Here is a 25,990-nt window from a genome sequence, read left to right as displayed (position 1 = left end):
AGGAGTGTTCTTAGGCTGATCCCTACAGAACTTTATTGCTGTGAAGAAAACACAAACAGATGMATCCTAGTTACCAGTGTTGTGGAATGACTTTGAACAATAGTAATGAAGTCCAACTTTTTACTACAGATTTATGGGTTTTTTTTTAAAAAAAACAGGACATATGGGAAATATTACTTTAGCTAATGTTGAACCAAGTGCTCGAATTTCTGTGTAAAATGTTTGCAAGATGGGGGTTTTTAAATTTTCATTTTTTTGCTGAAATGTTCCAATTTCTTGTGAGACAACGATCTTATGGATTTTTTTTTCCCTACATGGCTAGGAAAAAGATTCTGCTATATTTTCATCCAGAAAATATATGGAAAAATGTTCTCACCCTCCATAAACCTCCAATTGTGTGGAATGTCATACAAATGAAACCACCTTATGGACAAATTGAGCTGTAAGAACACCAAGTAGTCGAGGGCCACAAGCTTGAGTGAAGGGAGATCAAGCAGCCAGAATTATGTGCAGTTGTACTTTCCCCAGTCAGCAGAGTTAAGCCTTGGGAAGATCACCACCACAGCAGGGCGGGCACCAAGAAGTGAGAGGGCCGTGTTAGGAGTTTCAAGAAGGAACACAAGGCTYACGGAGGGTAAAGTTCAGCTTTGTAAGAAATGTGCTTTGGGATTAATGCACTAAAAGGACAGAAGTGGCTTCCTGAGCACAGATCAAAGCTTTGCCCCTGTACCAGTGAGAATTCAACACTTCTTACTGATGTTACAGAGCTGAAGGAAAGCCAGCCAGGCAGGTAGCTTAGGTCACTGTTCAGTATGCAGCTCTCTACAGAAAGCAGTGACTGGTGGGGATGCAGGTCAGTGCAAGAYATCTCCCTGAAAGCTGAATTTAGATACCTTTAGGCACTTCCAAGTCCCACTCAGGGATTCTTCTATGGAGTCTGTGTTTTCATTCAAAGAATTGAGCAGGAGCTATGCTCTGACCTTACAGAAGTGTTAAGTTATTCCCCACTTGATATTGATGAAAGGTTTTGATTCAGCATTTGAGTGATTTGATGTTCTGTCTTTGCTATTTATTCTCTGTARTGGAGGACAGGCAGCACTTACCTACGTGTCAGGAGTCTCCCATGAGAAGTGTATTGGGCTGAAAYAGTCCTCATCTCTCTTGCTGAAGGGGGGTCACTATGCAGTAAAGGACTCAGCTGAGCCTGCATCTGGTGCCAAAGCACTTTGGGAGGAAGCAATCCTTTTAAGGACTTTYCTTTATATATTTCTAGGGAATGAAGCCAGAATATGCCAAATTTCAGAAGAATACAGTACTTACAGAGTRGCATACACCCTTGAACTTTCCACTGATGATCCTGCATCTTCTACATCCATGGCAAATGCTTTTTCATGTATTAAAAAAAAAAAAAATTAGTAGCATTTCTTTTTGTTCAGTTGCACTAAATATCATCTATCACTGTGGTTTGTAACGTTCTTCATTTACCTGCTGTGCACTGAGTGTACACTCAGAGCAATTCCTTTCTTTAACTTGTTTTYGGGGTGTTAATTCTCCCTATGGGCACATGAAGCACTGAGCTGGCCAATCTGTTAAAAAGGTTGTGCATGCATGTAGAATTAGACTGCTAGCACTTCTTTAGAGAGCTTCTTAAAGGTCCTTGTCTGTGKCTCAGGGCAATCTAGGTACTTCTGTAATTGATATGTTTGCAGGACCTTAAGAATAACAATAGTCTAATTAGCTGCCTACATTTTATTGGGATCCCATTGAAATTGTAAAGGATCTGGTCCTTAGAGATATTTAGGTTTCTGTTCGTCACACTGTGATTGGTGGAAGATGGTCACTGCAGCAGGTGTAAGAATCTGGCACTGTGGAACTGCTCTGAAGTGGGCAGGAGCAGCTCCATGAAATTMCAGGAGATGCAGTACCCCAAGGACTTGGTTCTAGCAAAGCAGGTTGGAAGCACATCTTAGYTTAGTRCTTTATTTGTTTTAGCAATTGTATTTAAACAGGAATCTACAGATTCTTAATGTCTGTTTGGTCTTTTAGCTATTAAAAGCATCARGAGTTTCATTCCTTCAGAGCAAAATCACATCAACATAATGAAATAAACGTCAATGTTTTTTTTATGAATTAAGTAAAAAACCCAACTGAAACATATAACAACAACAAAAACAAACAAACAAGCAAACACCAAAAAATCCCCAGTTGAAAACTCTGAAGTTGAAACCCATAATAGGATACAAATGAATCACTTGCACAGTGGTTGTCCTTTTTGTCAGTGTAAGGTCTGTTCAACAGAAAGTTTGGATGTACACAGAGAATGAGATCATGATGAATAAAGGAAAGAATAAGAAAGCAAATCTATATGCAGGAATTCTGTCTCTGTACACTTTTAAAGAATTTCTTGCATTAAAGGGTTTTTTTTGTATAATCCCAACCTGCTGAACATATCTTTTAAAGTTTTAAACATGTTAGATTTACATGGAAGGAAAATACTCCCTGGAAAAAGTGGTTTAAATGTGGATATTTTAATAGTAGGAGTCGACAATATTCTGTAACTTACTGTCTCTTACAGCAAAGAAAAAAATAAATCAGATTGCTTATACAAAGTTACATTGTTAAAAATATAAACTATATTCCTTATAATTTTTTTCAAATACAAACATTCTTGAAATAATTGAAAGAAATTTCTACCTACAGATTTTAGCTATCTTTCATAYGTGTTTCGGCACATTAAGTTTTACATTAAGTTACCTAGGTTTCAGCTACTTTTAGTCATCAAAACTAAATGGTATTTGAGTGAAATGTTTGAAATAACTTCATAAAGCCTCTGTTATTTTTAACTTTTAAACTGGTATTTTCCCTTTTGAACTCCCTCTTCAGCTTCCCATCTAATAYGATTGAAAATAAATGTGGATTCTTTTAATTCCTGTATAATTGTATTCTAATTACAAAATTAAGTAGAATGTCTTTATGGAAGAGAAGCAGGCATTGCTCTGGAATGCTAATGCCTTCTAATAAATAAACAAACAAATCTTTAGTTTCTTTCTTTAGAAGAAGTAATACCACAAATTACCAAGATCCAGTTAGGGCATTTAAATATAACAGAGATATAACTCAGTTGAATTTGGACCAACAAAGAGAAAAAAAAACCAGGCCAACCACAAAAGAATTCAGATCAAGTTCTAACCTGTGTGAAGTAAACATGTAATGCTGTATTTAGTGGGTAGATATGTGAAGATCTTTCTAAGGGTGAGATGCAGGATGAGACATTTCCCTGCATAGTCTATTGCTTTTGGCAGCCATTAGCTCTGTATAATAAATATAATTTTTATTGAATATTTCTCCACAAGGTGTACAAACAAATTTGTATATCTGCTGAAAAGTGTTGTTTTGGTTCTCAGTGTTGAGGGTAACAAAAATTAGAGAGTGAGACTATACTGTGCTGTGAGATTATTTGGTGCTGTGGTAGCTTCACCTCCTGAAGTGGACCCTTCTTAGGAGAGCTTCTTTGGTTGCAGCTGCCAGTCTGGAACGCTGTCCCTACAAAGCTTCTCCTGGGAGCGCTCTGGAGCCTGGTTTATTCTGCAGAGGGGAAGGCCTTTGAGAAAGGAGGGACATGTAGTATTTTCTAACACGTCATAGGAGGTGGTTAAGTAACTGTTCTGCACTTTACCTCCTACTAAATAATTAAAAGGAAGAACCTTTAGAGTTTAGGGGTCCTTTACATCTATAGTTTATGTTTGAAATTCTTGAAAAAAACATTTAAGGGAAGATAGAGTCAATTATCAGATAATAACAGTATTTTAATTTTGATAACAGTATTTTAATTTTGATGCACACAAGTAATCATGCCTGCTTTGAGAAATAAATCCTCTGAATTCAGAGCTAAGTTTTCTGAAAGGGCTTTGTAACAATATGGTTTGCAGAGTTTTAAGTTTTCTGACCTACATTATGCATATATTCAAAATTCAGGTGGTTTTTTATTCTTCTGTCTCAAAGTAAATTCCAAATTAATAAAGCATAAATTGTAAAGCCACAGGAACAGTATTTTAAAAAGATAAATTGGAAGGTTTTGCTGAGAGCAAAGTAACTTAATTGAGAAACCGGCATTCTTTTTAGTGAGATTTTAGAGCAGACAGGAAAATTGTGGCCAAATCAGTGCTCTTATCTTTTTTTAATTGCATAAGAGATACGTGCCGCCCATTGTATTGTGTGATAAATGTATTGTTTCATTCGGCAAAGATTTCATTTTAAACACAGTGGCAGTTTCAATTAAACCTTTAAGATAACATATAAATGTTTAAAGACATAGAAATCCTGGTGATATTGAGGACAACAGAGTAAACTGAGATTCTGTTTAATAAACTGTTATTATTATTTCTTACCTAGCAGGTTAATTTATTATTGCTGCTTGTTCTGTATTTTTAAAACTTTCATCCAGCTGTTGTTCGCAGGCAAATATTTGCCAGGTTTTGTATTGAATGACCTGAACTTAATTTCCTGAAAATAGAAGACATCTCTATTCAAAAATGCTTTGTTAAGGGAGTGTGTAATGATGTAGATGATGATGATGATGTAACATAGGAGTGATGATGTAACATGATGATATGTAACATAAAGGAAAGAGAAATATCTTTATTGCTTTTGAGRAAAGCCTATATTTAATTTTTTTCATATCCACTGAAAATTAACTTTTTATTTGACTATTAATTCTCTACCTGAATTTATTATCCTCCTCAAGGAACTGTTTTTCTAAGCATAAAATAAAGTATGGATTAAATCCTGGAACAAATTAAACATGTTCTCTTCCAGACAGAAAGAATTGTCTCCATTTATCTAAACTTTTTTTATAGGATTATGTAAAATAGGATTAATTACAAGATTTAAGAAGAAAATACTAAAGTACTTATTCACATTTTTCATGGTTCAAGAGAAATCAGCTGAGTAGCCACCTGATTTGGAAGTAGTTCACATGTTTGACTGAACTCCTGAAGTCCTGTAGCTCTACTCTGTAGGTGTACAGGACAGCCCTGATGTGAAGAATTAAAATCAGACCTCACTAAAGTCTGACAGCAGTCCAGCAATTTAGCAGAGGAGTGGCCACTTCTCCAGAAGAGCCTGACCCRTCAGGCACGCTGTGGTCTCAGCCAGGGCACAGTGCCAGGGTGGTTTCACAGAATGAACCTGCAGCCTGGTCAGTTTTACATTTGGAGCAAGGAAAGCAGGTCCTAGAGCCAGTTTTATATATTGTAGCAGCTTTATGGAGAAAATTAGATAGTGGAGTGGCAGGACGAGTCCAGACCTCCAAGGACTGCACCTTAACTTGTGGTGTGCACTTCATACCTCCTCTCTAACTTCTTTGCCACATTCCACAAGAGACCCAGAGCTCATGGAAGGGAGTTGGCAAGAAAACCAGACTTTGTAGTCTAATAGCTGGCAGCACACATTGCCATGATTTTGCATTTTCCTTTCTTTGGTGCTTATGATCATACATCATGCTTACATGAAAATAACAGTACACATGCTGGAAACAGGCGGCTGCCGGAGCAGGTCCATGTGGGTTCACAGGATCAAGCTGTCTCCTGTGTGGATATGGATGGCTGAGCTCAGGTATTTGTCAGTGATGGCATCAATGAATGAACAAGACATGAGACATATTTGGCATCTGATCAATAATGCTCAGTACGAGAGAGATTACTGAGAAATTTCAGACACGTACAGCAGATGTTGTGTCATATTCCTATCATCACTGACTCTATTTTGGGTGAGGCCCCAGCTTCTTCTGATTTTCTTATTACTCTAAGATTTTTAGCAAGGTAGTGAAATAACACTTCTCTTTTCAGTGTTCTGTTTCCTGTGGAAAAGGTTTGAAGTTTCGTGATGTGCATTGTATTAACAGCTTCCAAGTGAAAATAGAAGACAACAACTGCAAATATTTGAAAAAACCACGAACATACAAAATATGTAGAGCTGGAAGATGTCCTTCTTGGAAGGCCAGCAGATGGAAAGAGGTATGGAAAAGATGCCATAATTATGTTCTCCATGAGAATACGAGACAAGATTGTACTCAGAACACAACAGTTCAGTGGAAATAATTGTCAAGAAGTTTTTTTATGCACACATCACAATGAAATCTACAAATTAGCAAGACTAATCTACTTCATTATAGTTTCTTTTTCTTCCTTTTAAAAATAATGAAAAATAAAGTCTGTGAGAAATGAAAATAGTTGCTAATCTGAATTTTGTACTGAATAGGTACTACTTTCCTCATCTTACCTTGTAAATTCAAATTGACAGCAAATTTTAAGTTTACTTCTTATCTTCTGCGATGAATTCAGTTGTATCACTGTATTGCTGTCAGTCTAAATAGTGAAGTGAAGTCAGGTTTGTGAGAAAAGGACAAAGAAAAGGACTTCTGGGCGCAAATACTGGCCTTTTCCCTGGTTTGGTCTTATGAAACATCTCTCCTAGTAAAATTGTGTGTAATTGAGCACATTGCAGTATTTTGCATATAACTCACTCTTTCAACATAGGATTCTCCACACCGATAAAGACACAGTACCACACTCCACGTTTTGGCCACACTTGGTAGAACAATATGAACTTTATGATTAACCTTGGGCTTCTAGGAAAGCTTTGGGACATAAACTTGCTTCTGCCTGTGGTAAAAGGGTGTTGTATATCTCAGCAAGTATTAGTGGTATTGTGAAATTCCTTTGGCCAGGAAGAAGGAAAAGAGGCATTTGGCATTTAAATTTTCAGGGCTCAAAAAGATCCTTAGTACTACCTGCAAAATATAGGGAAGGGTCCTCAGAATATTACACTTTTTGCAAGATTCTCTATCCTGAAACACTAAGACTTTTTTCCTCTCATTGCAATATTTGTATTTTAGAACAACAGATGACTGTCAATCTCTAATAAAGACAAGACGTAAACTGAGAGCTTAATCTGTTGATTTTGCAAAAATATAAACTTTTGCTTTGCATATGCATATAGTGATTGTTCCTACTGTGAATTAAAGTAAGCAGAGAGCTCAATTAGGTACCTCAGATGCAATTATTTCCTGTATTTTTTAAATGTTTTGATTTTGATTGTAGTTTTTACATTTTCAACATAAATTTCTTGAGGTATCCTACTCACACTGCAAGGGCTGTGAAGTATATTTTAAATAATATCCTTAGAACTTCTCGTGACAACTGTACTCCTTTCTGGGGACTGACTTGTTTCACACTGATGCAACTAATTTTGATCAATTGTAGTGTTCTGTGTCCTGTGGAGTGGGGATTCAGCAAAGGGACATCTCCTGTCAGGTGACAGGGCTGGGGCGAGTGAGTGACACAATGTGCAGCCGTGACCTGYGCCCCGCTAGCACGAGGCACTGCTGGCTGCCCGCCTGCCTCCCGTACCAGTGGCTGGCACACCAGTGGGGAAATGTAAGTAAGGTTTTCAACTTGTATGATGTAAATTAGTTATTTCAATTTTTTTTATACTTTTATTTTTTNNCCCCCCCCCGCCCATGTTTGGATGCGTTTCTAGTAGCTGTTATGCTGCAGAATAACAAATGACCATGCTGGAAATTTTGAAGGTCGAGCTTGCAAAACTTCAGAAATGACAAAAAAAATGTCAAAGGCTTTGTTTATACTCTCTCTTTATAATCTCTACAGAATTTGCTTATCTATTATTGTAGACAAAAGCTCTGGTGGAGCTCTGAGCAGGTACCTATTGATAGGACTGTCTCAACATACTTTTCTACATAGTGCATAAGATGTTTAAAAAATCCTTATTATAAAATATCATTTTAAAAAGCAGCTTTTCAAGAACAGAAATGCAAAAGAAGTGTCACGTGGAAGTAAACACCTTGGAAATAAGATCTTTGGACAAGAGTGTTTTTACGAAGTTCTGTCTGGAAAACTTAAAGCATGTAAAAAACTTGAAGCAGCTTTTCTAAGTTAAAGAAAAAATAAACAAAATAGAACTCTCTAGTCTCCTACCAAACATGATAAGAAAATAAAAGTCAGCATTCTCTTACCCAATATGTTTTTCATATTTAAGCAAGTCTACAGATACCTTCAGAGGGGTACTGTCATTTCTAAAGATGTGATTACTATTTTCTGCATGCTAAAATTTTAATAACTTCTGTAATTCATGTGAACACACAAACATATGAAGATGAGGGACAGAGAAAAACCAAAAATTGTGTATACTACCTGACTACCTGAACTGGTGCACAAAAGAGCTAGTGTAACATTGAACAAAAATCCATTTTGTGCACTTGTGTCATATTAGTAGTCTGCCATGCAAAATTTCCTAGGGCAGCCCCCCTTGAATATGAAGACTCAGAAGTCTCAGGACTCAGTGCTATAGAAGTGACAACTGTCAATATGTAAAACATTTGCTGGTGCTCTGCATAACCTGGATTACATGAGTGAAGTTCAGACATATCTATTCCTCTGTTAAGCTGTATTGAGGGAAAGCCAGACATATTTGTTTTTTCCAAGAGTTCTCCTCTCGTATATAGCTGTGAAATTCAGGAACTGGTGGAAGTGGCTCAGAATGCACTTTTAGCACAAATACACACTTTAAAGAATGAGGGTGAATTTTCATTTGCCAGCAAACATCTGTGTATTCCAGCTGTGTATTTGGAGCTTCCCTCTACAAATGCATTTCACTACATTCTCCAGCTATTTCATAACTTCTTCCACACGTATATTGCTGTTTTCTTGAAATTCCTGTGTTTTKTTCTCTTCTCTCACCACATTCATATAGAGCCCTGTACATATAATATTAATAGTTCAAGTACTTATCCATCTGTATACCACTTCCTGTGCACGATGTCTTCCATCACACTCATGTTTTTCCCAGCTGTCTGGGTGCATGCGTGTAATTTCCTCAGCTCACCAGTCACAACACAGCAGAAATAACCCWGATCTAACATTTCTCCAGTTTGCAGCCAGTATACTGGGTGAAGCATTTTTATCCTAGGAAGAAGAATGCCTGCAAGGCTAAGGTATAAGGCATCATGAAAAGAACTCTTCTGTCTGTCCCTATTACCCTGTGATAGATATTACCTTGGGTCATTCTTTATGTGCCTAATATTCTGAATTGCTCCATGCCATTAGAAGTGAGCTCAGTTCAGGTACCTGTAGCTGGGGGGGTGCTGTTGATATGTATTACTTAGCCTGTACCTCCACTTTTCTGGGGTCTGGTGGCAACTGGGGTCTGGTTTTTATCCTGTCCTGGCAGAGCTGTGATGGCTCACCATGCCACCAGTGTGCCATGGGGAGAGGTCTGAGGACCCTCAGGACAAAGGCACAGGCTCAACAACTGCTGCTGCACAAAGCTGGCACAGGCTTGATTCATAGGCAGTTTTTTCTCCTTTTCTATCTCCCTCTCCCTCTGGTTTTGTTTTCTTTTCAAGACCAACTTATTCMTTTTATATTTCACTGAAATAATTTTCTGTCTCTTTTCATACAGAAAGGCTTTTACACTCAACCTGCAATCTTGATTTGACATTTTCATTTTCTCCTCTGTCTCACACAACAGTGACAGTGTCATGATATTATATGCTGTTGTTTTTTCCAGCTGATTAGAGGTACCTTTGAAAACAAAGTAAAGGACTCTGATTCAGTGAATAATTTAGTGTGACACTGATAGCAGATGTCAAAAGATATTGCTGTCTGGGTTTTACTGGTCAGTAGATAACTTTGTTCTGTAAATGGATAGTTAAACWGTGATTGATTTTACCACTTTTAGTGCTCAGCATCATCTAGAAGAAAGGAAATATACCGGAAGGTTAAATGYGTGAATGCAAACCAGCTCCAAGTGGATGAAAGCTTCTGTGATCCTGCCACAAAGCCTCCATCATCCAAAACCTGCGGGGTATCTYCCTTTAAATATGTTGTGCTCACAGGAGAGCTGTCACAGGTACACTAACTATACTGCTCACACATTTTTATATATCTATATATCTTTACATTTAAGAATGTTACATTGTTACATTACTCTAGAATGTATTTTATGTGTGTGGAGCCAAAAAAAAAAAAAAAAAAAAAAAAAAGTATATTTTTGTTTGACTATGGCTGTCTGAACTGACTCCACACTGACCCTCTGAGTCAGCCATGATTTACTGTAGTGGCTGCTCTCARTCCTATGTTAACCCCCAGGACCTATGATCACCAACTCGATGAGAGCTGTCCCTACCACAATATTCCTTTGCTGGTTCCCAGGAAACTCTCTTGCAAGTTGGCCTTGCTGAAATAGCTAAAAAGCTTTTCCTTTATTTCAGTGAAGTGATTGATCATTGCTTTGTTTCTCTTTTTTTGCTGCATTCCCTATATGTGCATATGTGTTTATCACAGCTGTGTGTGTATCACAGCTGAGAGGAAATGGCTGTGGAACCTCTGAGAAAAGGGCACTGTGTGGCTCCTTGCAGGTGTAACCACTGCAGACCTTCATTCCTGCATGCTGATGTTCCAGCCCARGGTGGCACGCCTCCAATAACAGGCTTTTGCCAGAGCAAGGATCACAGCTGACTCCCCTGCAATGCAATTCTGCAGAAAAGTTCTTTTTCACGGAAATAATGCCTGTGCTTGGGGATTTTCTTTCAGTGCTCAGCAAGATGTGGGTTTGGTTACCAGCAGAGGATCTCGTACTGTGTTGGAATCCATTCTGTTCAAAGCCGGCACGTCCATGGCCTTCGGACTGTAGCRTACCAAGGATGCCCAGTAGAGCCATCCCCACACATTTATAAATGTGACATCAGAGAATGTTCACAAGCAGCTACGTGGAGAGTGGGGAAGTGGACCAAAGTGAGTACAGATGTGYGAGCTCATTTTTACAGCTGCCTGTAACATAAATGAATGCCAAGACTCATTTGGTGACACAATGATGTTAATTATTTGCATCTTTCTAAACTGACTCTTGATGGCTATCTATGTCTAGTGCTCAGCATCTTGTGGAGTGGGCACAAAGGAGAGAAGAGTAGAATGTATGACTGAAAATGGCTTATCCAGYGACTTGTGCCTGCCACATTTAAAACCAGATGCCAGAAGGATCTGCCACGAGAAAGAATGTAAGTGACAGCTGTAATTTTATGCAGTTAATGTTTTCCCAAGTTACTTATATTAAAGCTATAAATATATTTGGAGTGCAATTATGCAAAATTAAATCCTAAAACCAAGAACTGTTCCTGAAATATTAATATGATTTAATCATTCATTTTGAAGGTGAAATTCTTACCACCTGCAAAGATATGCAGATTAAAAAAGGGATTAGAAAGGATGGTGAATACCTACTCAACATTAAGGGAAGGATGATAAAGGTACTGTTAATATTGATGAGYTTTTATGAGTACATATTTTTATGAAATAACACTTTTCTAATAAAGATTTTGCTAAAGGGTTGCTTTTTCTCTTCCAGATTTATTGCTCAGGCATGCATTTAGAGAATCCCAAAGAATATTTGACATTGGTAAAAGGTGAAGCAGACAACTTTTCTGAAGTATATGGATTCAGGTACAGAAGTGGTTTTGTAACTTCATAAAGTTCATTTAATCCTTCCAAAATAAAAGAATTCTTAATTTTTATGAGAAAGATGAGTAGGGTTTTTTTYCCTTGATTTGCTGTTTTAAATATCCAGGCATATGAGCACACATACAGAAATGTGGATACTTCCAGGCTGAAATTATATTAGTTGCACTAAAGGATTATAATGTTTCTTGCCTTGACTTCTGTAGAAATTACTAAGAYCCACATCAGTGTTCCAGTTGAGCTGAGATTAAAAGCTGTGCTTGTTCAGTAAAGGTTGTTTAATATTTTTTATGCGGCATAATGCAATATATTTACTTTTCAYGACGATATTATGTTAAGGAAAAATCTCTAAAGGAAAACTAAATCTTTGCTATTCTTTAGGTTACAGAATCCATATGAATGTCCTTTCAATGGAAGCAGAACRCAAGACTGTGCCTGTCGAAATGATTACCTTGCAGCTGGCTTCACAGTTTTTAGCAAAATAAGAATTGATGTAGCTTCCATGCAAATTAAAAGTAAGCATTTTGTCAGTTTTAACCAATCTGRGCATTCTACTGAAATTGTATGTGGTTACAATTACTAAATTACATTTTGACCCACTTACAGTTCCAGCTGTGCCATCTGGGGGCAAACTAAATTATTATTTAATTTAAGAATTCAGTGGTAATTTCAAAAGAGGAAAAAAACACACAAAMCCAACACTGCTTACCTTGTTAATTAGTCCCAAATGGTCAAGTGGCATGAATCTCACAGATTCATATTTTATATGTGCGCTACCTTAATTTTCTTAGGGYTTTTTTCCTATTATTTCATTTTATTTCAGTCCACAGCTTATTTATATTGTGGAAGCCTTTCTTTCCATGCCTTACTTAGTCSCTTCTCAGACCTTGACAGACAATAAAGAAATGGACAGGGAATCTTACAGTGTTTTCAAGCCCCTTTTTGAGACTGGCAAGCTGGTCCACAACCAGCTCACTTGGTGCACTGTCCAGGTGCACATCTGTCTTCCTCCTGGCTCACTCATATCTCAGAAAGAAATCTGGGCTTGTATGTTGGACTAGTGGTGCAATAATCACAATTCAAACTGAATTTTCTCAAATCAAAGCACACAATCTTCCCTTCCAAACAAACAACGAACAAAAAAAAAACTCCACCCAAAACAAACAATAAAACACCCACATTCACACTTTTCACACTGTTTTCCCCTGAACTTCAAATGCAGCAGTTTGTGTTGAGTAATCTTCTGTTTTCTAGCCACAGATTTTCTTTTTGCTCAGACTATACTTGGGAGAGCAGTACCATTTGCTACAGCTGGAGATTGCTACAGTGCAGCCAGATGTCCACAGGTATTTGTCATTTCTTACCCCTTTGAAATGTTCACAAAAGAGGAGAAAAAAAAAAGTGTGACTTGTTTAGATCTGTAAGGTTCCAAACCAGTTTCCTATTCTGTGTAGTCATGGTACAACATTAATAAGTATTTATTTCTTACTCTCTTCTCTGCTGTTCCACCATCCTYCCCTCATACTTTCTCCCTCAAATTGTTTAACACACCCTTTCCCTGTAGGCTCCATGTATGTGTGTCCAGGTTTCTAAGTCTTTCATGCACTGCTCTTCTTCTGGATGTGATGCATCCTTTGTTTCCCCTAACACCTTCTCATTCTTTGTTCTCCTCGCATGACTTCTCTATAATTCTGCATAATTTTTCTTATCTTTTCTCTGTTTCTCTCCTGACACTTCATGTCTTTGTTGACTACCAGAGGAAATTAATCTTGTTTAGCAGTATACTTTAAAACTTCTGCATGCATTGTTGTGTCTCCATTAGCATTTAGATCTGTATTGGGTGGTGTTTTTTAGATTAATCTCTATATTGTCCCAGTTTACTGTGTGTTGCTTCACATCACAGAGCAGTTTTGAAAGACATGAACAGGACACCTTCTGGATGAAGCCAGATCAAASAATGAGCTTCAGAGGAAGGATCTTCATACATTCTTATGCTCATGAGGATTCAGTCCATGGGACTAGGAGAGTTAGTCCAAAATAAACCCCTGATTTGTACACTGTCTACAGACAGAGTTGGGCCCTCTGGCCCAATTTTCACTGTCCAGGTCTGATTATACAGCGGTGTACCTCTTGAAAATGCAGATGTAGCCCTAGTCTGAACTAGTCAACCTTTGGAGCCCATTGGCAGAAATAGGATTCCTCAGAAAAAAAACACTTCAGCTTATCTTACTGTATTAGACAATTTAGGATGAGGTCAAYTGTCCTCTGAAAGTGAATTTCTTTTCACTTATTGTAAAGGAGTTGAGACTGACTGGCTCACACTTGCTTGGAAGTAAATCCCTGTTGTCCACCTAAACATAAGCTCTGTGGGAGGGCACAGCCAAGGGCAGCTAGAGACAATTTATGTACAAATGAAGTGCCTAAGTTTGGCTGACTTAAACCCCTGACAAGAAAACATTTGAAGTTCATTACAGTATTGGATGCCTTCATCCTGCAGACCTTTTAGGTGCAGTGTGATCCAAATCTGTTTGCAATGCATGKTTTCTGGTAGGGGGTCATTCTGCTTACATGGCCTGCCACTGACACGTTTCCATCTATAAGTTCTGACTGAAGCTGACACTTTTGATGCAGCCAAAAAGCTTTCATTCCTCTACTCTCAGTCCTTGAAATCTGTTCCTAGTCTTGCATGTGCTGCATAATACATCAGGCAGCTCTTAATCTGTCACTGCAATTGTACATAGCACTTCTCATTTTTTTTTGCAAAATGATCTCACTGTGAAAGAAGTTACTCTGGGCTTATTAATTGTGGAAAACGTTCCACACAATTTGTACTAATTTCTCCCTTCATTAAATGGAAGTCTTCCACTTTGTGGATACTCAAAGAGCAACCTACCCTATCCATACGAGTTTTTGTTAGCTCATCCTGAGTTATGTGAGTGCTACAAGCACAGCAACTTTACACAGAAGTGCTCTCAAAATAAATCTGCCATACTGAGCAATATAACTGKTTTTTTGCAAAGGAATTTTACTGAATCATCATAATAAAAGCTATATATGTTTATCTATATATGACATTATTAAGCAATAAAACACAGGAGCTACCATTTACAATAAAAAATTACTAGGTCTGAATACAGAAATTCAGGCTTTCAGTGAATAATGCAGAGGTGTGCAGTTTTCTGATTGTGGTGTGCTGCCTGAACTAATCATTAGTCTCTTTGTGGAGGTATTACTTCTTTGTAACATATTGCATTTCTCTGTGAATGCAATTTAATAATATTCTGTATCCCAGTTTGTTTACCAACGTAGTGCAATTCGTTACTTTTAATATATTTCCTATTCTCATAGGAACTGACAGTTTTAAAGCTTGTTTTCAGAGTCTGTGTARGCAAATGTTTTAGAATCAATAGCTTCTATATCTTTGGCAAATGGTTTGTAYTGCAAAACATTCCATTTAAAAATATAGTTATTTATTATAACATTCACTTATGTTCTTGTTCAATTATGTTTTTTGTTATACTGAAAAAGCAATGGAAGATGATAAGGTAATGATGCTTAGTGTGTAAAAATTTGAAAATTGGATGTCTAAGAAGTGATTTGTCTTTACAGACAGCAGTGTGTTTTGACCAAGTTATTTCCAAAAAAATCAGAAACTTAAAAAAAAAGTCTTTCAAGAACACCAGCCTTATTCTTGCCTTTTTTAAGCCTCTATTTTTTATAAATTAAAATTTCRTGTGTAAAGGGCAAAAATTCAATTATCTAATGTTCTTTTTGTCTTCATATTCAGATACTGCAGATCAGCTGATGCACAAAATATTGCAGAATAACTTGGTTTTATGTTGTGAATGTCCATAGAAAGGATAAAATGCAGTGTAACCAGCCCAAGTTTTGTACACACTTTGAGTACTTAATATTTAGACATATCCTAAGCAATATGTGCAAATATGCTGCTGTAAAGTGTTTTAGTGTTTTGAACTCTGTTTACCAGCTCTGTATTTTCCTTTTTTTTTTTTCTTTTTCTCCCCTTAGGGACAGTTCAGCATTAACTTAGCTGGTACAGGTCTGAGATTATCCAGTGGAGTGAGGTGGATTGCTCAGGGCAACTATGCAACTGCTGACATACATAAATCCCACGTAAGTCAGTGCTGTTTTCCTTTACCTGCTCTTATGGCTTGGACAAAAGGTACGAGTGTTAAATGTAGTGAAAGCTACGSTGATTACTGTAAATGAAAAATAGCATTTAAGGTCTCTGACCCATTTAAGTCTTCTTCCAGAGGTAATGCAGAAACTATGTCTAATCACACTGTCCAGGATCTAATTCTAACCAGCACTGCCTGCCTACCMTTCTTTCAACTGATTTTAAAAGCCTATTGCTGTATTCATTTGGTKTATTAGAAGTTTTGAAGATGCCTTTAAAAACCCCAAACACAGCACCCAAGCCTCCACATTTTGGTTAAGATCATCCTACTACAGATGGTCCTTTTTGTTGCTTRCCTCCAACTCTATTAGCATGGGAAACCAAAATACCACTTAATCAAGAACAGTGAGCATGCACAGTTTAAAACATTGGATGGTAAGCCTGGCAACAAGGTGTAGAGCAATAGTGATAAAGGATCTCTGTCCCCATTTTGCTAATGTTGCTGTCTCTTGATTTAGTGTTTGTAGGTGTGATTTGTCAAAAGGTCTGTGGTGTGTAAAACTCAAGAAACCTTTTGTGCAACTGTGATTTCAATTGCTTTTCTTGATTGATTCTTCTCTTTGTCTAATTCCCAGGATGGTACTAAAATATATGGAAGATGTGGAGGATTTTGTGGAAAATGTGTTCCTAACACAATTATTGGTCTCCAGCTTCAAATACAGTGAGAACTCTGATGTGCAAAGAGCATCAAAGCAGGGACATTTGCCATTTAGGTTCAAATTGTAGGTGGTCTGTACATAYATACATTCATTCTTTCAGTGTCTGTAGTGCTCATTACTGTAAGGCTCCCTAATAAGAATTCCTGTTTTMTTCAGGATTTACTCAAACTTGTATTGTCTGTTTGTGAGCTAGCAAATGCATAAACCACAATTAGAAACCTTCAGTGTTAAAAGGAGAGGCATTTATTCAAAGTACAGTATATATTAACAAGTAAATTGCCCTGAGATTACTACCATGGGTAAGACTCTAAATTTTACCATAATTGCAWTTCTTTACCTGGAACTAATCAGTATAATTCTTTATGCAGTATTCAGTAGAATTTGTACTCTATTGGTCTTTTTGATCAATTGTGCTAAAATATAGAAAGGAAAGCTTTATTGTTATAGATAGAAGACAGGTAATAATTTCAAATATTTCCAGTCTTGTGCAGACTTGTGCAGGGATTATCTGTCAATAACTTACATCAGTAAAGTACATAATCAAAATGCTTGAGATAGTTTTATAGATCTGTGTTACTCTGTCAGTGAAAGCATTTTCCCCCATCCCTTTCATTATATTCTTTTTGGTGCTCAAATCCTATCAGTAATACTGAGGAGTGTGGTTTAACCTCTGTAGTCTCTGTTGCACATGTTAAACATCAGGTCTTAGGTTTGCTGTGGTCACAGGAAAAGAAAATAAGAAAACAGATTGCTTYGAAAACTGATTATAAATTCCTGCCTCTCATCCAAGTATACTGTGAAAGCAGTGTATTCTGTTTACCGTAGAATCTTTTGCATAATTGCACAAATATGTATTTGTTTAAACACTTCCATATACACCTTGCTCCTTTACCTTGGCCAATAGCACATTGGTAAAGGCTGTAGTGTGTGTCCTTYGTAGTCCAATTCAACAGAATTTTAAAAAACCTTAGTGCAAAACCTGGACAGAGGCAGTGTTAAGCCCCACAGTGATTTCGGTGTCCATCTTTGACTCAGTTTGATTTTTCAATCTTTGTAAATAAATTTCTAACATCTATTTAAAGTTATTTCTTTAAGAAAAGTATGTACATAAAAGAGTTACAAGGTTTAAAAAATTATCTAGCCCTTTGATTTGTTGTTTTGTATTACTTTACAGTCCAGAATAGTAGAAATATATGCATATACAGATAATGTATTTAAGCGCCAACTCAGGTATTCAGAATAAAATATTCTACCTGCATAATAACATATATTATATACCAGATAGCCATATGTGCTTTTTCTGACAATATGCATTCTGCAAACCAAATATTTATTTTACATGCCATACAATTGGTCGATCAAATGGCAGCTATATAATATTTTTATCCACAAAGAGTTAGCCATTAATCAGCAATCTGTATTCATTAAAAACAATACTGTACCACTGAAGYGTATGCAGCTACTTTTTAGATAACACGTGTAGGTAATTATTTTGTGATCTCTGCATCAGAAATGTATTTTTGCACTATGTGCCTTATAATAGTTGTAAACATTAATAAGACTATAAAACATTATTTTCCTAGAAGTGTTTACATTTGCAATTAAAATMTTGTAATTTATAAAATATTTATATAATAAATATGCTTGTGTGAATAGTACCAGGGCACTTTTGTTTGGGCTCTTTTTGGTATTGTACTCTAAGTATAAAATGTTGCAAAAACATTTCAACTTCTTTATGTACAGAATAATTACATTGTTAATACTTCTTTATGGTGCTGTACATTGACTTTCACTGGAATAACTGCCACACAAGGAGGTTATAGTCATAGGAATAATTTCTATGGAAGCAAATTCTGCATTAGAGGGAAGAACTCTGCTCCATCCAGTCAACCTCCCACATGCAGCTATAATTTTCTTGGGGGGTTGCCCTGCAAATMATTAACTGAAATAATGTACAATTCTGAAATAGCGTTTCCACWCTTTGTGCTAATTCAAAGCAATTCCTTGGTATAGCATGGTCCCTTGATTGCTGCTTTGGAGAAGGGAAACTGCAGTTTGCCTCTATCCCCAAGAGGATCCTTTTCTTTTCAGACCATTTACAGGCTATTAAGTGTTCAGCTATGTTGCCACAAAGTCACTCTGAAAATCTGCTACCAAACAGTGACTTTTAATTCAGTATTCAATACATCATGTATTGAATGTTTTTTTGGTAGTAAAAATTATTTCGAAGTAAAAATATATTCTCTATAGCATACCAAGTGGCCCAACTCCAACTTCTGCATACAACGGTACTGTATTGTGTAGATTTTTGCATCTTTTCTTTCTTCTACTCTTGATGTAGAGTTTTAGCCCTACTGTAAGGAAAAAGTAATTGTATGTTTTGGTGATTTGTGACTTCCCTGTGTTAGAATTTTTATTTTGTTGAAGAAAAAGGGCTTAATCAATCATCCAAATTTCAACTTTCTAGCTTTTTATCCTGAGAGTAATTKAAGAAAAAATGTAAGCCTGGTGATCAGCTCTGAAGAAATTAGAGACTTGACGATGCTGCAGTGGTAGGAGGCCATACTCTCCAGCTTGGGTTCATGCTTAGAAAATTAAGTGCTTAACTGCACCATCACTATTCCACTGAGAAAATATTATTATTATTATTATTATTATTATTATTATTATTATTATTATTATTATTATTATTAATGTTAATGTTAATAGCTAAAGAGGATTGTAACAATACTTTGTTAGATGGCTTCTAGGATCTTTTCAATCCCATCAGTGGCAGCATCACATATTAGGTGGCACAACTGCTCTTAACTTGCCTGTGTGCTCACACACATTTAATGATTATTCAAATATTRAGTTCCAAAAAATAACTGTCTGTGAAAAGCCTTGTTTCTCACACTTATCTGACAAAATGACACTTGATGTGTCATATGACAGTAGCTGTGACTTCTCTTGGTGAATTCATCCTCTAGATGTCTTCTACTTGTATTTCCCCAAAGGCTCCCTATGTGGGAGGCAACAGAGAAGACAGAAACTCTTGTTCTGGTTCTCTAACAGCTCTCTGTTCTAGCAGAATTCCTCCTGGCATGGTCTGTTGTGTCACTGTCCCTCTACAGAGAAGCAGGACGTGCCCAGGTGTGTGATCTGGAACTTGTGTGTTGTTCAATCAGTCAGTCCTACATTCATGGGCAGAGTTGTGACTGTGCTTTCAGCTCATATATGTGTCTATGCAGGTTTCTAACGGATGGTCATGTATTTCTCTTATCTGACTGAAAGGTTGTAATATCCAAGGCATACTTGACATGATGAAGGAAAGGTTTTCTTCCACTTCTGTAACCTGGATTATGTTCAGCAAAACTTGTCTGTTTTTTTTTGTCTATTTGAAATGGAGGTTACATGTAGCGGGGAGGGGGTTTGTGTCTTTGCTGTTTTATTGCAGTAAAACATCTGATTCCTGGGAAATTCAGAATCTGAATAAAATATTACTGACTTGCAAGTGCTTTCTGGATCTTGCAGGGCTTTAAATAAGATTAGGAAAGAGTGTGACAGATTGTTTTTTATAGTTTCCAAGTTGATGTTCTGTCACTCTCAAAACAGAACTTGAATTATAAGTGGATCAGAAACATGCTGTAATATTTTAACGTTAACATAAAAAATGTAAAGGAAAACTATTTACAAAAATAGCTTTGAAGCAAGATAACAGAATATTTAAATAAGGAACATTAGAATGATCATATATGAACATTGCAGCTGAGATTTCGAAGTAATCCATGTGGCAGTTAATCCATGTTGGCCTTGTTTAGAAATTGAAACAATTTCCTACTGCGCACCAAAGAAGCCGGTCAAAGCATTTTTCAAGAATTAGTTTTCATTATACAAAAGACTTCCATATTTTTACTTTGATAGCAATTGAACCATGAAATACTAAAGGCTGCACTTAAATGCCTTGAACACTTGCATGGTATCTTACTTGATGCAGATAAGGTATGACTGGAGGTCACCATGGCAGAACCAATATGAGATAATGTCCTCTACTGGCAATAAAATGGGAACTCTGGGGRTGTATTTGTATCCTATGGACCTGCTAATGGTCTCTCTTGTATGGCCAGTTTTGCTCTCCTGTATGTTTGGCCATCATTTCCTGAGCAYGTTATGATTTTTCAGGATGGTCTCACTGTATCCAATCTTTAAAACATCCCCCCCTCTCTCTCTGGTGTACTTTGAAAATAGGCTGTATAGATAATAGAAAAAAAAAAAGGTACTTCTTTAAAGGGTATTCCTGCTTCACAATACTGGCTTTCCTTCAGGCAGAACAAAACTGTGATGATAGTAGGGGTAAACTACCTGCATTTTGTCCAAACAGAAGTATAATCTATCCAACTTGGAGTTGGATTTGACATTTAATATTCCCAYCCACAGAAGGTGGCTTGCTTTTGCACAATTAAGTTTATTTTGCAGTACTATAGCTTGAGAGGCTTTTCTGGGCTTTGTTTCTCCTGGCTTTAAAGAAGCAATCTGTGTTCTGTTTCTGATAAATTTCTGCTTGTGTTCAGTTATGATAGGTATTCCTTTGTGTTGATTGTATAAAAATACTCTAGCAGCAGAGCAGAGCAAGATCTGACTGTATTTATGTCTATATTCTGCCTTCAAACATGAACAGCTGTTCACGGATTCATCTGGCTCRTGTCTGACTCTGTGCTGCCATCCAGAACCTTTTCCCTTTTAATAAACAAATGTTTCCCTCTTCAATCTGTGTGTGTGTGTTTTATCACTGCTCCTGCAACAAAACTTTCTTGTCCACGTAKGTTTTTCAAGTCTTATTTGCATAATTAAACAAAGCATGCAACATGGAGGATCTGAGCTGTAAATGGTAGCGAATGACTCTCTGAAGAGCTGAAATAAAACAAGCTATTTCTGTCTTGCTCATCATTGCTATTTTTTTTTTTTTTGAAAGCAAAACCCCTCATTTATGAATACCGAAAGACCTTTTTTTAAATAACTGTAAGGTCTTGTTTTGCAGTTTGGTTTACAGAAGCAAGAAACATTCAAGGAGAGCTCATGAATTTTCTGTATGCAGAAGACTAGAGTGATTCATAGCAGCAGCATATATTTATACCTTGTAGGATGAAATCCTTTTTTTGCACTTCAGCTGTCTCTGGCAGTCATTTATTGATCATGGTAATGACATTCATGGTCTGTTCACCATTCTCCATGACTTTTTTGATTAACATTTGGAAGACAGAATAATTAAAATTGTGGTTATGCAGAACACAAATTGAAATTTTTGCTTGTAAAATYATAGAGCAGAAAATTTCTTTTTGGTCCTTTGTATTTAAAACATCTTCCAGAAAGGCATGTTTTAAAAATCCTTATTTAACACCTCAATAAAAAACAGTAACCCTGCTAGCATTTGTGTTCCTGGAAGCTCTGCAAATCAGCAAGGGCTAAGAAGACTGCCACAAATAGCCCCCTTCATCAGGGTTTACAAGGTATTTAACTAAGAATTTTTTTTTTCTTCAAATAGTTTTCTGGTTTGGGTCTATTACTACCTTTGCCAGAAAAGTGTGTCCAGTTCCTTAACTAAATTCCCACATCTTACTTCTGAGAAAGAAGGAAAAAGAAGTGAATTCATAACTATGAATTTACCTTGAAAGGAAACCACATAATCTGTGTGCTGACATAAAAGCAGAAAGTGCATAGCGGAGACATTATTTTGCTTCTAGAAGCCTCTCTTCCATGCCAGGATTAGAGAGTCATTTCTGCTTTTTCTTTTGTGGACAAGGGAATTTTTGGTATCATGCTGCCAAATATTTACTGAGAGTGATTATTCTGAGACAGGTCTCTGGAGAATGCGGATAGGCAGACATAAAAAAGGGGAGATATTCTTTGGKCTGGGAGCTCACCCTCCTGCAATGTGTTCGTCTGGCCAGCTGTCGACAGCATTGCTTCATATGAAATTCAGTGTTCAGSGTATTTCCCAAGCAGCAAAGGAAGTGAGCTGTGGAGCACTGTTTCCAGCAGTAACTTACACCCTGTTTAAGCAGAGGGAGAGAGAAATAATAAAGAATATAATAAGAAATAATGAAGGAAACATGCTGCTGGCTACCTGAAAAGCTTACCTTGCCCATGTGCAAGCAACCCCTCACCATAGTTACAGTATTGTGTTGTTATTGCCATATTAAATTATATATAAGCTGTAAGAATCATAAAATTTTAATTTAAAAAATCTATCTACAGGCAATTTTGCACTGCTCAGTGACTTTTTCTCCCTGTTTTGTTCTGTATGCTGTAAATATTATCTCATACATTTTGAGTGTGCTTGACTTTTCTAACCAAAAAATAATTCTTCTGGAGACATTAATCCTTAAGAACTTTTTCTTTCTGCTTTACTCACTGAAAAAGTGAGGTCTCTTATTTTAATGATATTGTCCTAGAAAGAAGCATTCAAGCAACCAGGTATTTAATATTTAAATATTTCTACCCACCCCCACATTTGTATCCTTGATCAAGCCAGTGGCATTTTCCGTATCAAAAGGCAGAAGCCAGCATAAGCATGAGAACCAACTTGGCAAAGTTGTTTGGGTTGCTTTGTAATGTGGTACATTACAGGAAATTTATGTGAATTGGCATGACCCTTCTMCAGCACAATGAAAGACTTCTGGCTCTAATTCCACCAGTCACCATACCAGGCTGTRTTTCTAGCCCTTCACTGAATCCCAGTGATACCCATGTAATTCTGCACTGGTGCACAGGTCTTGTATGAGGATCCAGTTCAGCATCCTTGAGACCTCAAGCTTTGGGGGGTTTTTGGATGTTTCTTTCTGGCCATTTACCTTCTTCTAGCACTTTGTTCAGGACAAAGCATTTGGTTATTTTTCAAAATCGTTATTTTTCAAAATTTGCTATTGCTGATAGAAATGCAGGGCAAATGGTGTAACACAGTTATTGYTGTGGTGTTTTCTTCATCAGGAATTGCTATTTGAAGCTTCTGAATTATTTGAAAGGTTGGCAGTTAAATTCCCCATAACTATACAAGAATCACTTGCTGACAGCAAAGAGATTCTCCTTGTTCCTCTCACAGACTGCTTACACTGTTCACCTTGGCTACAGAGCACCATTCCTAGAGACATTTGCTGCAGAAGGCGAGGGAGATGAAGGGATTAAACTCTTGCTGATATATTCCCAATGCATGGTGTTGGGCTGGGTCTGTACCATCCTTCTCTCTCCTCATGAACAGCAATGCTAAACTGGAACACTAAACTGCCCTGATTGCATTTTGAAGGGGGAGGATGCTCACTTGATGAAAACATCTCAAATTTTTAAGAAGCGGCAGAAGAGTCTGTAATTCTGGCAGATTGTGGGGGAGGGGGAATTTGTGGTTTTGAATAACACAAAGTGGCGCCAGCTCCTCTACTTTTATTTCAAGGGAGGTTTTATTAATAGTTGGGAAACACAGTCTGACTCCAAATTTCTCTATCACAGACCTCTCAGATATGATATTCYTGGCTATCACAGCAGCAGCAGGAGGCTGGCTGTGAGATGGTATCCACAGGCAGAGCTGGCACAGAGGGATTGCCACAACGAGCTGCACAGGCTTGGCACCTCTCTTAGAAACCCCCAGCACGGTGTGCTTGTTTGCTACAAATACATTTCATTGTGCTGGGTGCTGTTCAGGAGCCCTAGAAAGAGGAAGCTTTGTGTTTTGGTGGCCAAATGCAAGAAGAGAAGTGCTGCAGCACTGAAGGGTGTCTGGCACACTCACCCAGGCAGCCCTTTGCAGCTCTCTTGCATTGCCTCAGCATAGAAACTGTGACAGAAGTTCACAAAATAGGATTGCRGAACATCTGGTTCACATTTACCCGGAAAAGTTTGCATCAGACACCAACTGCTTGGGCCAATGAAGAGAGGGAGCATATTTCTTAAGCATCTTCAGACTAGGCATAGTTTCTGTACTTGAAGTAATAAATTAGGGCTTAAGGAAACCATTTGAAATCAGATGGCTGAAACAGAGACACTCTCTGAGAAGACATAGCTGTTTATGTTAGCAATCTGATTTCTCTTCCCTCTTTATTGTGCCAACTTTTATAAGAATCTGCATACACCCTTTGGGAAAAATATTTGGCCTGCAAATTGAAAAGTTTGCTCAGCAACACAGTAAAGCTGCAGGAGCCCTAAAACACACTTGAAATGATCTGAAATTTTGCAGTGTAGTGTGCAAATATTACATCAGTGTAAAATTACAGCAGTCACTTTCTCACCATTTTCTTCAGCACATATTGAACCCACAAGCTGAAATCAGGAGCAAGCCAGATGTTGCCCTAATGTCCCACAAGATGGTGACAAAATAATTCTAATAACATAACACTTTGATTTGTGCTATGTACAGACTTAGTGACTCCAAATATTTTCTTACCGTGCAGTTGCATTAAAGTCTGCTTATATAATATAGTTTGGTAATATTTTAATAACTTGCTCATTTGGCAGACATTMATTCTTTTTAAGTACTTTGTTGAATGTATTTTAAATTAACTTCAGGGCTACATAGTTTTGGTCCTCCCACATTAGGAGTCACAAGTTCCCTAGATTCTGGAGAAGAAAAAGCACTTTTATTGCTTCTGATCCATCCCTTTGCCAGACTACTTCCTTTCCCTCCCTCCCTCCCTCCTTTCCCTCCCTCCCTCCTTTCCTCTGTGATTTTTTTTTGTGTGAGGTCTTATGGTCCATAAATGTCCTCCTTTCTGAATTAAGCATGAAAAAGCGGCATGGTACATTAGAGATAGGAAAGGCGGCTACTGCAGAGCAGAGCTCTCCAGAGGCAAGGACAGGAACAAATATCACGGAAAAGAAGTGAGGTTCTAGGAGGGCTGGAAAMCCTCTGCCTTACCCTTAGGTCCCAAATAGTTTGTTAGACTTTCTTTTTATTTTTAACTATGATCAGTTTGGGGTAGTTGCTTCTTTGGGCAAACAGAAGGAGAAAGCTGAATGAGGCCTGAATTACAGAATTTGCATCTTGGAAGTTGTGCCCTCAAACTGGGCACTGGAGATGGAGTGAGCATTCCACAATATAAACTGCTGGTCTTTGAAGAGCAAATTTATTGTCCAATATTAGAAACAGTTGTTTCCCTGGGTCCTATTGTTTTAGAAACAATAAAAATTGCATTCTCAAGGGGAAATTAATATCCTGTAAATACAAGCGCCTCATTTTGGTCAAGGCAGGGGTTGATTTTCATAGGCTGAATGGCTTTGGTCTTTCAGGTACCTGAAAAAGACTGTGAAGAAAATACATTCCCAGCTTTACCTGTGAGTTTCTATCAATAGGTGGCAAGATCTGATTAATCCTCTGGCTGAGACTTACAGACACATTGTAGTGACTTGAAGGCCACATGACCAGATTTTCAAAGGTATTCAGTCATCTAATTCCCAGTGATTTAAATATGAACCTGGTGTCTAAATATATTCCATTTCTGGCCAGAAGTACCACTTAAAAATTATTTATGCATTCAGGAGCAAAAGCTTTTGTGATAAAACAGGGATGTGCAGAGACACCCAGTTTGTTCCAAACAAGCTTGTTTGACTATCAGACATGATGCACCCACGTGAGCCCA

The 25,990-nt window shown here is 37.4% G+C and overlaps 1 protein-coding gene across 1 annotated transcript in view; it reads left to right on the top strand.

The window, feature by feature from the left end:
• ADAMTS20 (ADAM metallopeptidase with thrombospondin type 1 motif 20) overlaps nt 1-19,031 on the top strand; it is an 83,053-nt gene extending 64,022 nt beyond the window's left edge. The window contains exons 29-39 of the mRNA XM_057366146.1: nt 5,847-6,014; nt 7,263-7,436; nt 9,757-9,927; nt 10,611-10,811; nt 10,945-11,074; nt 11,229-11,323; nt 11,422-11,516; nt 11,913-12,046; nt 12,786-12,877; nt 15,561-15,665; nt 16,305-19,031. Coding sequence (XP_057222129.1) covers nt 5,847-6,014; nt 7,263-7,436; nt 9,757-9,927; nt 10,611-10,811; nt 10,945-11,074; nt 11,229-11,323; nt 11,422-11,516; nt 11,913-12,046; nt 12,786-12,877; nt 15,561-15,665; nt 16,305-16,394 — 1,455 coding nt within the window. The 3' untranslated portion in view covers nt 16,395-19,031. The remainder of the gene's footprint in view (nt 1-5,846; nt 6,015-7,262; nt 7,437-9,756; nt 9,928-10,610; nt 10,812-10,944; nt 11,075-11,228; nt 11,324-11,421; nt 11,517-11,912; nt 12,047-12,785; nt 12,878-15,560; nt 15,666-16,304) is intronic.
• Nucleotides 19,032-25,990: the final 6,959 nt, after the last annotated feature.

The sequence above is a fragment of the Malurus melanocephalus genome, unplaced genomic scaffold (assembly GCF_030028575.1).
Source record: "Malurus melanocephalus ecotype Western Australia unplaced genomic scaffold, MMel_1.1 scaffold_60, whole genome shotgun sequence".
Classification (NCBI taxonomy): Eukaryota; Metazoa; Chordata; class Aves; order Passeriformes; family Maluridae; genus Malurus; species Malurus melanocephalus.
Note: the sequence above shows the minus strand (reverse complement) of the source record. Positions and strands in the feature narration are given on the sequence as shown.